We start from the raw sequence: 13,574 nt of genomic DNA, 5'->3' as shown, positions 1-13,574 counted from the left end.
GGTCGTTTCAGATCCAGTTTTTAGTGGAAGGACTTCGGCGGAGGCATTGGAGATCCTGAAGATGAATTATAGGAAACAATATGGGGGCGTCCTGATGCAACAGTGGATTAAGGCCACGAGTTTGAATCCGGCCTACACGACACCTGTGTGCCTCTTTACTGTCGTGATCGGATTTAAGGCCAAAGAAAAGCCTGGAACTCCTTTGAAGAATCCTTCTTCAATAGATCCTCCTTTTCGATTATATATAAACAATCAGCCCTCAATAGTTGTGTTTACTTCTGTGTCAAACTTACTGCGTGTTGAATCTATAGCATTCTTACAAGTAGTTAAATTACAGTACATGCATGTATAATGTCAAGGTTGTACTTTACGAGTATCTGCATTTCATGATACTTCATACTTCCGTGACATTTCAGATACAAGTTGGTACTTTTTATATCTCACAGCTGTTGTAGCCTTTCAGATCAACCTTATATAAACGAAATAAAATATTAATTAAATGAAATAAATTACCCAACAGAAAACAGTAGCTCTGTTTTCACATTAAATGTTGTTAGGAGTTAATTCATCCTTTATATTCCATCTTTGTGTAACACTATATATAACACACCCTGTGACTTTTTTTGTGCAAAATGTGTAACTTTCCTTTTTTTAATTGGATGTATGTCATTTACTTTCATGTTTTTTTACTCGCGTATAAGATTGTGATTGTGCCCACAGCTGGGTATTTTACTTTAACGGCTGCATGGGGGGTGTCGGGGGGGGGGGGGGGGGGGGGGGACTTTCAGTAGCAGGGAGGGGAAAAAAATCTCAATGCCTCTTCCACTCCGACTAATTTGGTTCTCTCCCCATCGTAAACAGAGAGCCTTCAAAATGTCACAGGGAATATTTACCCCATGTCTGCATCACGTCAGTCGTGTTGCATTTAGAAAAAATAAAAATAAACCTGCTGCAGCTGCCTCACAGACAGACAGGACACCTTGAACCCATCGTCCTACAGCGTGTGCCATGCTCATAATAATAATAATAATAATGCAAGCAGTTAAATGGGCCGATGATAGAGCGTAGACACCGACATCATATTAGCACAGTTTGACCTGTGTGTTAAAGGGCGGAATTTAACCGTATGATGAATTTGTGTCTGCACTGCGTGACATGCCACTGGCATCCTCTGATGTGCAACACAAAGCACTTGCCAGTTCAATAAAGGCTCCAAGTGTTTGATCAGATACAGTCGTCTGTCTACGGCTGACAGGCGGGTGCTGGGCTCCGAGTTCACATCCATAAAGCACTGCACATACATCTCAAACACTGATCTCTTTTACTTCGGATTGGGTATGAAACACGGCAGAAACACGGATGACTAAATGAATGCCGGGGCTTCACCAGATTTGGTTGTGTGAGTCTGAAAGTGAACTCGATCACAGAGTCGTGACACTCCAAATAAGTCACGTCAGGACTGGAAGCCCCCGAAACCGGGATGATTAAGGTCCTGGTGTGGAGACTGGTTCAGCTCGAGGAGACTGAACGGTGGAACCCACGAAGGCCCGCTGACCCTCTGAGGCCGGTGTGAATCCTAATGAGGTGAATTCAGGTGACAGTGTGGGATGTCACAGTGAAAACACAACGTTTCTGTCTTTATAATCGTGAGCTGCTTTTACTGCCTTTAGTTTCACTCAAAGAAGAAAGCTGAAAGCAATATGCATAATACTACAACTAAATGTTACATTTCAGAAGTGTATATTTACTCACTTGTCTGATATATAAAGTTACTTTGATTCAGTCAAATCATAAAACATCAGTGTATTTGGTGTAAATATATTATATTAACTTGAGAGTGGATGAGGTTTGTTAGACTTATATATATATTGTGGAGACGCAGAGAACAATTTTGAAAAGTGAATTTTCTTCCTGGAATTATTGTGATTATACTTCTTTTATTTGCACTACATCTCAGGGACATTGCATGTTGTACTCCTCATATCTGACTCCTGCACTCCTCTATTAAAATGTTGCTTATAAAGCTAATAGCCTCAGTATTGAAAGACATTTAATGCAAATTAAATGCAATACTTTCACTTTGCAAAGTAGTATTTATACACTGTGGTATTGGAGGTTAAATAGCATAAAAAGGTGCCCTACCAGACCTGTCAATCAAAACGAACCCATTAGAATAAAAGAGTCTTAATGTGCTTCCTCTCTCTGTCAACTGAGTCCCTCGATGCCGTCTCGGCCTCCGGCTGAGGAGGACGATGATGATGATGACGAAGATCCCGCCGCCGCTGTCCAGTGACCCTTGGTGCTGATTGGAGTGGCACTTTGGCCCCTGTCCTGTTTTATTTCCCTAATTGGGAGTAAATGGCCTCTTCGCTGGCTCTGTACATCCTGTGCAGGGAACCACATGGCGCAGACGCGCTCCCTCTGCGCCGCGCCTGATTGCTGCGGCTGCACCGGGACTTCTGGCGCGGAGCGGCGGGACCCCTCAGAGACCGAGAGACAGACAGACAGACACACAGACAGACACACACACAGACAGACAGACAGACAGACAGACAGACTGGAGCCGGAGGAGGCTGTCGTGCCTGGTGCTGCGGGTTCTCAACGGCCCTGAACAAGTGAGCTGCACCGATCACCATGATATTTTAATAAACATTACTCATCTTTCACTTTTCGCATTGAAGTTCGATCTCACTAAAGATTTCGTGTGCACTCATTTATATATACAAGGTAGAAGATGAGACGCGTGCTGGGGGAGACACGTTACGCAATGTGCAGAACTGTGGGGTATATACTGCACTATTTCTCTTTTATGCCACTTTATATTTATATTTCACCCCATTTTAGAAGAACACATTACACTGTTTACTCCGGTACAGCTGGTCTCCCTTTGCAATGTCTACACACAAAACATGTGATCGGTTTAAACCACCCGGCAGTATATTGGATTTTTGTGTGCTTTAAACAAATATATAAGTAGCAGATTGTCTCCCTTTTTGAGCGCAGGGCATTTACTTGGGATGGGATATATATAATAATAATAATAATAATAATAATAATAAATAATAATAATAAAAGCTGATTCTGATTCGGGCATATGCCTTACAATTTAAAACGTTGTTGTTCAATCAAAGGTAAAATATTCAAATGAAAAACATGTAATTGAAAAGTAATTAGGCCTCATATTAAAATGTATATAGCGAATTGTTAAATTATGAATCCATTAATAAATCCCCAACTTTTTGAAGCAGAAAACGAGCAATACATGAATTTCTGTCAAATTAGGATATATGAGTTTTTTTCTTCTTCTCTGCAGTTAAAATGTCATTAAATCGGAGGATCACGTGTTCTGGCTCGGCGGACATAAAACTCGATATGATGCCTGAGTTGCGTTTTTTGTTATCGAGCTGAAATGAGCCTGAGAAAGACACACACAAAATCTTTGGAGAAAACAGCGATGTTTTATGATATGATCTGCAAATGAACTCCAGCTGTCTGATAAATACAGTGTAAAAAAAAAAAAAACATAAATACAGCACTGGCCGTAAATGTTTAATCGTGAGTAAACGTATACTCATATTATCTGCGTCCCCTCTTTATGTGTTACGACTCGTTTCGTTCTGCTGCCTCTCACGCGCCGCGCGGCTGTGACTGTAAACGCTCTGTGGTGCTCCGACATAAAACAGCCAATCTGCTTCTGATTAAAACAACACGCGGGGTTTACAGAGCGAGTGGCCGTGTGAAATTAATTCACATTCTCTTTATTGCAAAGCCCCAAAAACCGCTCGGAAAAGGGCGGCCCTGAACCTCGCACACACACACACACACACACACACACACAGAGAGAGAGGCTTAAATCAGTCAGGCTTATTAGTGGCTTTCTTCCTCTGGGTTTTGGTTCACTTGTTTGTCAGATTATACGCTTTGTTTAATTTATATTTAGAGCGACTCGTTTTCTAAACAGGTCAACGTCATTTTATTTATTATTATTTATATATTTATTAATTGTTCTCCTTCATGAATATCTCACATTTTTTGGTTGAAATGAATTCGTTTGCCATCAAATAGTCAAACAGCCGTGACGTGAAGACATAGTAAATTCACATTTCTGTACATTTTGTCGTCGAAAGAGTCCAATGTTGTATTTATTCTGCATATAAATGTATTTAAAGTCCACCGGTGGGTTCTTGTGTATAATAGCACGACTTCCCTAAACCAATGGTACAAGTGGAATTGGGTTAATTATCCAGCAGTTCAAATGAACCAGGACCAGGTGTTGTTAATTAAAGCTAATTAGGCCTCGATAAGAGACTTTCAATCACTGCAACAGAACCGACATGAAAACATGCAGTTCCATCTATTCCTCTATTTTCTGTCGCTTCACAGTTGTACCGACAGTGAGTTCAAAGTTCAGTCGATGTGGAGGTAAAGCTCGGGCTCGTCCAGATGGCGGAGATTTTGTTCAGGAAAACTTGATTTGGGAGTCTCTTTTTTTTCTACTTCTCTTTCTTGCCTCGGACTTCTCAGGTTTCACGGTCTCTCTCGGCCTGTCGGAGGACGCCAGCGCCACATAAATCACACTTTACTTTATAAACCCTGCGCTCTCTGAAGTCCGGCCCAACACACACACACACACACTATGGAAATGTATTTCTAATGTAGAAGTCATTTCTGCCGATGCCTTAATCTCCACTGCCTGTATCTTCTCATTTTTTCTTTGTCATAATCCAGAGTAATTTTCTTTACACAGGAGACCCCCCTCTGAGGAGATCCGACATTCATTGTGACTCCCTCCCCATCGACCCCCCCTTCTACCTTTTTGTTTAAACTAAGCATGACGTGCATCATGTGAAAATGTAGAGGAGCATAAACACCCTCATGTTCAGTTTGCACTATTCTTTGCTGCTTTTTATCTGAATGAGCTCCTGTCAATAAAGAAATACCATAATCAGAAATATACTTCAGTAATGTGTATTAAAAATACGTAACATTACAGAGATGCACTTAAAATATCAATAGCAAACATATCCGGAATGTAAAATTGCCCTTATTATATTTCTATATCTATTTTACATTCTAGGTTTTATTATTATTGATGCAAAAACATGCAAGCAGCATTTTAATGTTGGATTCCAATCGTATAAGTCCATAATTCCTAAAATTGTATTTTATCAAAAGTGGGAAAAAAACCAACAAACTGTTGACAATAATTCAGGTTGCTGCACAATTATGAAAACATTAAACTTGATGCGAGTGAATCTGCTTCGATAGTCTGGAAAATATTTACAGACTTGTGAGATCAAATGAGAACACAAAAGGAAAAGTACCTCAACAGTGTACTTCACTATACTTTGTCAGTTATTGTTGTGCAGACAACATAATTCAGTCCTTTTTTATTGCAATGTCTTGATCATTTGGTCAAATCTGACCTGAGGTCTGCTCCGGGGGGGGGCGACTTCAAACGTTGACCTTGGAGGTTGAGCGTGGACGGGCCGGTGGTCACTCTCCCACTCCGAGCTTCTACCTACCAACTAATTAAGAGAGCTGCTTTTACGGCCTCCCCTTCAGACGGCCAGATGTGACCGGAGCGCTGTAAAATCTCAAAGCGGTTTACAGAAACACTTACTGCACTTGGGATAAAACTAAGAAGGAAAAAAAAGTCCTAAAGTGCTCCCCGGGTAAAATTCTCTGCAGCGCCACAAGATAAATCATTATTTAACATGAAGACAACGTGGACGAGGAGAAAGTTATTTTTAAAAGTTTATTTTTATAATAAAATATCATACTGTACATGTATATCTACATATCCCACCTTTAAATATATACCCAATTTAAATAACTCTTTATATTCATGTCATTTGGTTCACATACAAGCAGATGCATACAGGTCAACGTCATATTAGTGTGACGTAATATTGTCGACATTGTGCAGCCGGAGAGCGTAAACTGCAGAGCGCCGTGCGGCTGGAAGTACAAACATCAACAGGTATCCTCTTACATTCAGGAAGCCCGCTGCTCCTCCACGGCACCGACAAGACGACAATTAGCCTTGAGAAACACGAGCCCGGCGCCGGCGGACACGTTCGCCCACGACGGGCGGGCTCGTGTTCTGGAACCGAAACGGATCCGCGCCGCCTTTCCGGGAAGTAGGCGGGAACTGTCGTTCACGAGACGACGAGCGGCCTGCGCTCGCCTCCTGAACGCAGCCGTCCCTCGGAGGGACGTCTCATTTCGGTGAAGTTTGATCCAGAGGCGCACAAATAAAAAACATACTTGGATTTCCTTTGCAGCTGAATAGGATCTGGAGTGTTGATCGCAGCGTATCGATACTAGTGCCGATATCGTACTCAAGTTTCACCTCAATATCATATTTACTCATCTTCTCCCCGACACCAACAAAAGAAGCTTTTGTTCTCAAATGTTTTCTGAATAAAAGAAGCCTCATAAGAAGTTCTCCTTTATAAAGTCTAAAACTGACAACGTTCTGATTTAAATCAGATGTCAACTTTGGATATTTAACAGTTCAGTAAAAAAGTATATATATATATATCTCACTAATCAGCAACAGCAAATGTATTTTGAAGGACACACAATGATGCCCAGATTGTATTTCTTATAACTATAATGAATAAGTGGAGCGTACAAATCTGCAACATCTTAAAAAGAGATGCACCGATTCAACCGTTCTCTCCCAATCACAGTCCAATGCAAATATTCTCTTCCCCTTCCCCGCTCCTCCCAACTTCAACATTTCTGAAAGTTACTTCACCGTTTGAGCTTGTGGGGACAAATCCGACAGACCTCGCTACCCGAGCCCCGACGAGAACAAACGGTCAACAGATCACAGGACGCGATCGATTTTTTCCAATAACCAAAACCACAATCCTGATCAACCCATAATATCCAACAATCGACTCATATGCAGGAGAAGAACCCGCTCACATTTCAGGAGACACGGACGATCGGACTCGTTTTGATGGTTACCACCGAAAAGGGAATTGACGTTGGACGTAACCGGGTCGAGGTTCACTTCCTCTGGCCGAGGGATTTGTTGGAAGACATTTCTGCGTTACTCGAGTGTGATAATGTGTTCTGAGCGCCAGGAGGCTGCGACGCAACCTTCAACAGAGCTTGCTAGTGTCTGACCGTCGTGTTCGGTCTTCGGCGCTTCAGTTGTCGGGCGGGGCTCCGGACCTCCTTTCTCCTCCGTCACAGGCTCCTCCTCCGTGGGTCGACAGTCGTCGGTCGATTGCACCGCATCCTCCCGATCGGCCACCGAGCCGTCCGCCCGTTTCCCGTCGCCCTGCGCCTCAACGCCGTGTTTGATCTTCTTCTCCTCCTCTTCCTCCTGCCGCTCCAGCTCTTCCTCGGTGGCCTGCAGCTGCAGCTGCTGCATCAGCTCCTCCAGCTTGTGGGCTTTACGCAGCTCGTTCTGCTGGATGATGGCGCACAGGTGCTCCGTCAGCTGCTCCTTCACCTCCGTCTTCTTGTGCAGGTCCAGCTTGGCCGTGACATACTCCACCTCTGCCCTCTCGTACCGCTTTCTGAGAAAAACACAAGCCAAGAAACGACAACAGAAACTAAATAACATCGCTGCACAGTTTCTCATTTACACTCGGCAGTTTCTCACTTTGACATACGGTTAATAACCGCCCTTCTGTGGCAGTAGGGGCGCTTCATTTCATTTACAATATTTGCTGCATCAAATCAAAGTGATCCCGTCTGCATTCCTCACCTGCTGAATGCGTATCATGCAACATCTTCCTCTACTAACTCCTGCTTTTTTATGTTAAAGAAGACAGAAATATAAGTTTTCTGATTTGCTCAAAACAAAAACAATCCAGCAAATCTATTTCAGATCAGACATACAACACGTCTGACTGGTATTAAATCACAAAATACCGGTGAGAATATTGGATAAGTCCACGGAGGAGCACGGCTAGTTGTAGTGCAAAAGGATTTGTGAATGAACCGGTTGGTGTTATTGTTGATGGATCATCATGTCATCGGTTACATTTTTCACAAAGCAAAAAATACATTTAAAAAGCCAAATATTATCTTTTTCCAACTTCTAACATTATGAGGATTTTCTATTTTCTTTAATGTATATCCCTTTTTAATTGTGAATGCATTTAAGTTTTGTATTTCTACCCAAGACAAATTAACAATATGATGATGTTCCCGTTAAGATCAGCTTTTTCTGAACTATTTGCAAAAATTATCAGACCAATTCTTCGATTGTATAAATCGCCCTGGTTGGGTTTTTAACATTTAAATGAATTGGAACAAACTGAAATATGAATATCGTAACCTACAGACAATTGGCAGAATCAGAATCTCGTTTAGCAACAGTTAGCATTTTCGAGCTTTGGATTTTTTTTGATGAATGGTGGATTTTTTGGGTAGAATAACATCTTTATATTTTCACACCAAAAAAAAACATATCGTTTTGATATCCGTTTTATAACTAAGGTATTTTAATGGCACAACACCCACCGCAGCTCCTCCCACAATCTCTGGATGCTGAATCACTGTTGCAGTTGCGAAGAAGAGATCACACGCTGTTTAGAAACATCATGGTAACTAAACAGATGTCAAACATTTACCCCTGGGGGGGTATGTTGTACCTCAGCAAAACCTCAACAATCGATTATATCAACATAATCATAACGGAATCCAGTATAATGACTGTGTGAAGGTCAGGTCCTCTTCCTGTTATACAACAAAGGTGAGGAGGGGTCAGAGGTGTGGGTGGAGGTGGTGACTTTAGGTTGCGGGTCGATGTTACTGTCGTCGCGATGGGTCCTGTCCATTGAATGGCCGTCCCATGATGCATAATCATAATATTATAATAATAGTAATATTGTGTATAATATGCATAGTAATCCTTTTTTTTTTTTTGTTGGTGGTGTGAACAAGTCTTCCAAGTCTCTTGAGTCTGTGAACTGTCTCTCTGTTCTCTTCTCTGTTCTGCCTCTACCTTACACCTGGTTGTCATAGTCATATATACCATATACCATAGATACCATGATATAATACCATATATACCATATACCATAAATAATATATTATAATATAAATAAAATATAATAATAATCTGTATGGTGTTATTTCACCTTTTTCTTTCAACACTTAACAAATACTAGTTATATTAGTATTAATACATAATATGAATGATGAACTACATGGATGAATCATCATTGATCATTGATGATATTGATGGGTGATGATGATCTGAATCAGAGGATATCAGTTCATCAGGAAGAGGAGCTGCAGGAGTAGAAGAACTGAACAGAAACTTTTTTGAAACAACATACATTTTTTTTTTTTTTTTTTTATTTTTTTTTTAAAGCCCGAAAAGCCGCCATAGCGCGCCTGCGGCAGGAGCTGCGCGCGTGCAAACAAACAGACAGACAGCAGGCAGCTCCCTCTGATCGCTTCTTTAATGAAGTATTGAGAAAAAAATACCTAAATCATCGCTCTGGGCGTCTCATTGCTTTGCAGCCTCACCGTGCAGCGCAGACAGCAGACAGCAGCAGAACTAAAATTAAAGCTAACTCAAACCAAACGCTGAAGACATCTTTGTCGCTGATTGGATTGGACCGTCCCATCAAAAGAAATTTTATAAAAGCAACACACCACACTTTTTCTCCATCTCAATCCAACTCCAGCGCCCGGCCAATTGACCCCCCTACCCCAAAAAAAAAACTCTTGATTCTACGATTCACGTAAGTCACACCTATTATTTTTCAACAGCAAATTTTCGCCGAAAGGTGAGGGATTCTCATGCCTGATACAAACATCTGTAATGGACAGTGTTGCTACACAGGAGGCTGTCAGACACGGCTTTATGGATCAATGTTGGAAGAAAAAGAAGTTATAAAACTATTCAATCTTTATACCTTCTGTGGAAGTTTAATACGGCTGATTAACAAGTAACGTGTATCATTTTTATTATAAATTGAGCTTTTAGTTGTTGTAGTGCTTCATTAGTTTCTGTAGGTTAAAGCAAAGCGAAAAACTCCCCAGAACATCGGAGCAGGACCCTGTCTGCGGAAACCAGCTCAGTGTTTGAGAACAAGTGTTGGGGGGGGAGTGGGGGGGGGGGCAGGTTTACAAGAGTACTGGCAACAAGCTGCAGGGGGCAGCATTTACAGTTACCTGGTCACTTTGCTTTGTTAAAAACAAAGAGCTCACATTCCTGTTTCAGTTATTCAAATCAGAGTGACTGTTTTGTTCTTTCAAATACGAATGTGATTTGTAACATTGTGAAAGCTTTGTGGCCGTTTATTTACATGTGTTATTGTTGCTACGCAACTCATCTGACCACCTGTTGAAGCGTCCTCGACCGAGACAATCTGCCCTAAACCTCAGGTATTTCAACATGTATTGACACTAACTCGAGTCGTGGAGTTGTCGCGTCCTCCATCAAAGTCTAAAAGTTAAATTCCAACTATGGTAGGTCGTTTACTTCCAGCTACGTTAAGGGCCCTGTTCACCGTGTGATTCTGGTCTGACCCGGACGAGAGTTCACAATTCTGAGAGAAATGTGGCGATTGTAAATTTAAAATCATAAGATAAGAACAATTCACTTTTTGTAATTTCCCAGTTGCTGACGCTGTCCCTCTACCTGGCAGTGGCGTAGTCGCAGCAGGCTTGTTCTATCCTTCCTCTCAGGATGCCGATATCATTGGACACCATGTCATCGAGGGCCTGGAGCTCCCTCTGGATCCTCTTCAGCTTCAAAGCCTCTGCCTGAGTCTGTTTGGACCTGTGGACAACGACACACTCTTGAGTAAATGTCATCTTTCAGCCCCAATTCTGGTTTTACCTTCATGACAACGTGGTGCTCACTGCAGTGCCAGGACAGCCATGCTTACTTCTCAGCAATCGTCTTTGTCAGCAGAGCTTTCTTGCGCTTATTCCTCTCTTCGATTATCTTTTGCCCCGTCTGCAATTGCTCCAGACGCGTCTTTTTCCGTCTGTGATCAAACAGAGAATTTAACACACGGAAATTAAACACAAATAAAACAATACGACTAAAAAATGAATCTCAATTATCTTATGATATGATATGATGTGATATTTCTTTATTCGTCCGACACTGGGGACATTTCAAAAATCACAGCAGCGGTGCACATCAGAGAATCAATGAAAAATAAATATAGAACACAAAACTAAATACTAAATACTAATAATTCTTAATAACATCTGTACATGTTCAGATGTCAGAATATGCCCAAACTTTTAATTTTCATTGAATAAATCCCAACTTTAGTGTGTTTGATCATTGAGTGAGTGACATCTTCTCAGTGTCTCTTTCTTTCATCTCATCTGTCATCTTCCTACCCACAGACTTCTTCTCCTACTGTTTGCACAGGTAACAATATGAAACCTGAACATTAAAGAAGGACAACAACAGGCACAACAGCTGGATTAGACTCACAAGAAGTTACTAGCTCCAATAGTAATTACAAAGCAGGATATACTTATTTTTTCATTTTCATTTTACAGCCAAAGAAATCTCAATAGCGAGTACGATATATAAAAAGATATACTAACAGTGCCACCTCTTGTTTCTCCAGCTCTTTGACAACCGGGGTCTGCGCCTCTGGAGCCGGCTTCATCTCGGTGGGTTTGGTCTGCACAGCGTGTTTGACAGCCGGAGCTCCTGCTGGAGGCTCGGGATCGTTCTTCGGCGGCGGTTTGGTGAGCTGTTGCTCCGGGGGGAGGCAGAGAGAGAAGTCTCCGGCGCTTTTTTGAGCGACTACCTGAAGAGCCTTCTCCCGCTGTAACTGCTGCCGACTCCGGTTTGCTGGAACCGGTTTCCGCCCTCGGGCTGCCGATGCGGGCATCGCTGAGTCTGTTGAAAAGGTTTTCAAAGAAAACTGTGTTTAAAAACAAGCCAATAACGGGGGCAGAGAGAGGCATTAACTTGCCCAGCTAGCATTAGCAGTATGACTTGTTACCTTGGGGCTGCATCTTCCGAAGCTCCGCCTCAGAAAAACCGGCCCATCCGCTCATTTTCCGGCGTCACACCAACAAACACATCGGTAATTATGCATATAGAAAATATATGGAACAATTGACTTTAGATAAACATGCTAAAATACTAAATATAAATTCAAACTCTATGAGGCTTACACTGCCACCGCCATCTTTGTTTATAATGCCACGTCAAGGACCCCCAAAGACCAGGGAAGTTGATGATCTAAATATTGCCTGAATAAAAAACAAACTCTTAACGCGAACGTGAAATATCAATGAATAAATATACATGTTATCTCATACAATTACGAAACTTTTTTACACATTTTAGAATGATTTCGTTTTTTATGCATCGTTTTTGCACGTACATTTTACTTTAGAGGTGACAATGTAGAAGGCATTTATTGTGGTGCCTCCACAAGTGCTAACAAAACTTTTTTAAAGGTGTTTCTGAAATAAATTATTTTGCTATTTATTTGACAATTGAGGCTCGACACGGCTTCTGATATTCCAAATTATGTTGGTTGATTTAACTTTCCATCCAATTTCTGCAAAATATTTTATTTAATATGCTCCCTATTTGTGAATAGGACTTTTATTCTAATACAGAGATTAAAATGTATTATAATTAATTAATTAAGAAAGGCATTAACGAGTGACTACTCTCTGTCTCATCAAAAAAATGTCATTATCTAAAGCGGCATTACTCTAAATATGCAGAGCAATACACTACGAATTAGGAAGAGGATCGGGAAACCAATCTTACACTTCACATTATAAAGTAAGTAATTATTAAATGTGTGCTTCCATGTATTTAAATGGTTAAAGCTAAACACCATGTATGTTTTTGCTGTGTAGCCTCTGCACCATGTTTTACCAATAGAGGTATAAGACGGCGATATTTCTTCACACAGTGTTATTGTGAGTTTTACCATGGCCTTGAAACCGCTTCCACCATTTATCACTTGTTTGGGTTACACTTAAATTGTATGTCTGACATTTAATCTGACTTCTCAAGCTACCCAGAAAGCTGCACATGTTGCCATTCCTGTCATGTCATGTGCTTTCCTTGTGAATATCGCCTATAAATCATACAAATTGACAGCAGGCGTATTATGCCTGGTGAGTCAATTGTGGAGGTGGAGTCTATGGACATGAAACAAGAGAGAAGGTATTTCTGAGTCCATATGATTTTATATATTTTCCTTCCTTTACCACTGTCATTCAGCACACACCATGACACACTGCCTTGGTTCAGCTCGATATTCCATCATTGCGTCATTTTGTAATTGGCTTTGTACGCACTCCTCCTTTCTTTCCGTAATTGGTCAAGGTCCAGACATAAAGCGTGTCTTCATAACCTTGTCAGTACTGAGGAGTCGAAGCGATGCAAAAACAATGACCTCTGCTTGGCAACTAATAAAACCTTTTTCTTTTGCATCTGGGGGCCAATTATGTGCAAGTTAAAAGGCGAAACACCTCAGGAGGGCATACATCGCAGGCAGAATGCAGACAGGGCCAGGCATGGAGGCCAGATGGAAGGGAGACAACCACTTTTAGGTTAAGAGCGTGTTTTGCAGCCACGGCGT

General features: G+C 41.4%; 1 protein-coding gene across 1 annotated transcript; it reads right to left on the bottom strand.

Annotated features, from left to right (window-relative positions):
- Window positions 1-5,744: 5,744 nt before the first annotated feature.
- gorab (golgin, rab6-interacting) lies at window positions 5,745-12,143 on the bottom strand. The gene is made up of 5 exons (XM_056414486.1): window positions 11,967-12,143; window positions 11,560-11,860; window positions 10,878-10,979; window positions 10,628-10,768; window positions 5,745-7,541 (listed from the first exon to the last, which is right to left on the bottom strand). The coding sequence occupies exons 1-5, from the start codon at window positions 12,019-12,021 to the stop codon at window positions 7,067-7,069; spliced, it is 1,074 nt and encodes a 357-aa protein (XP_056270461.1). The 5' UTR covers window positions 12,022-12,143; the 3' UTR covers window positions 5,745-7,066.
- Window positions 12,144-13,574: the final 1,431 nt, after the last annotated feature.

Source organism: Pseudoliparis swirei, chromosome 5, assembly GCF_029220125.1.
Source record: "Pseudoliparis swirei isolate HS2019 ecotype Mariana Trench chromosome 5, NWPU_hadal_v1, whole genome shotgun sequence".
Taxonomy (NCBI): Eukaryota; Metazoa; Chordata; class Actinopteri; order Perciformes; family Liparidae; genus Pseudoliparis; species Pseudoliparis swirei.
Note: the sequence above shows the minus strand (reverse complement) of the source record. Positions and strands in the feature narration are given on the sequence as shown.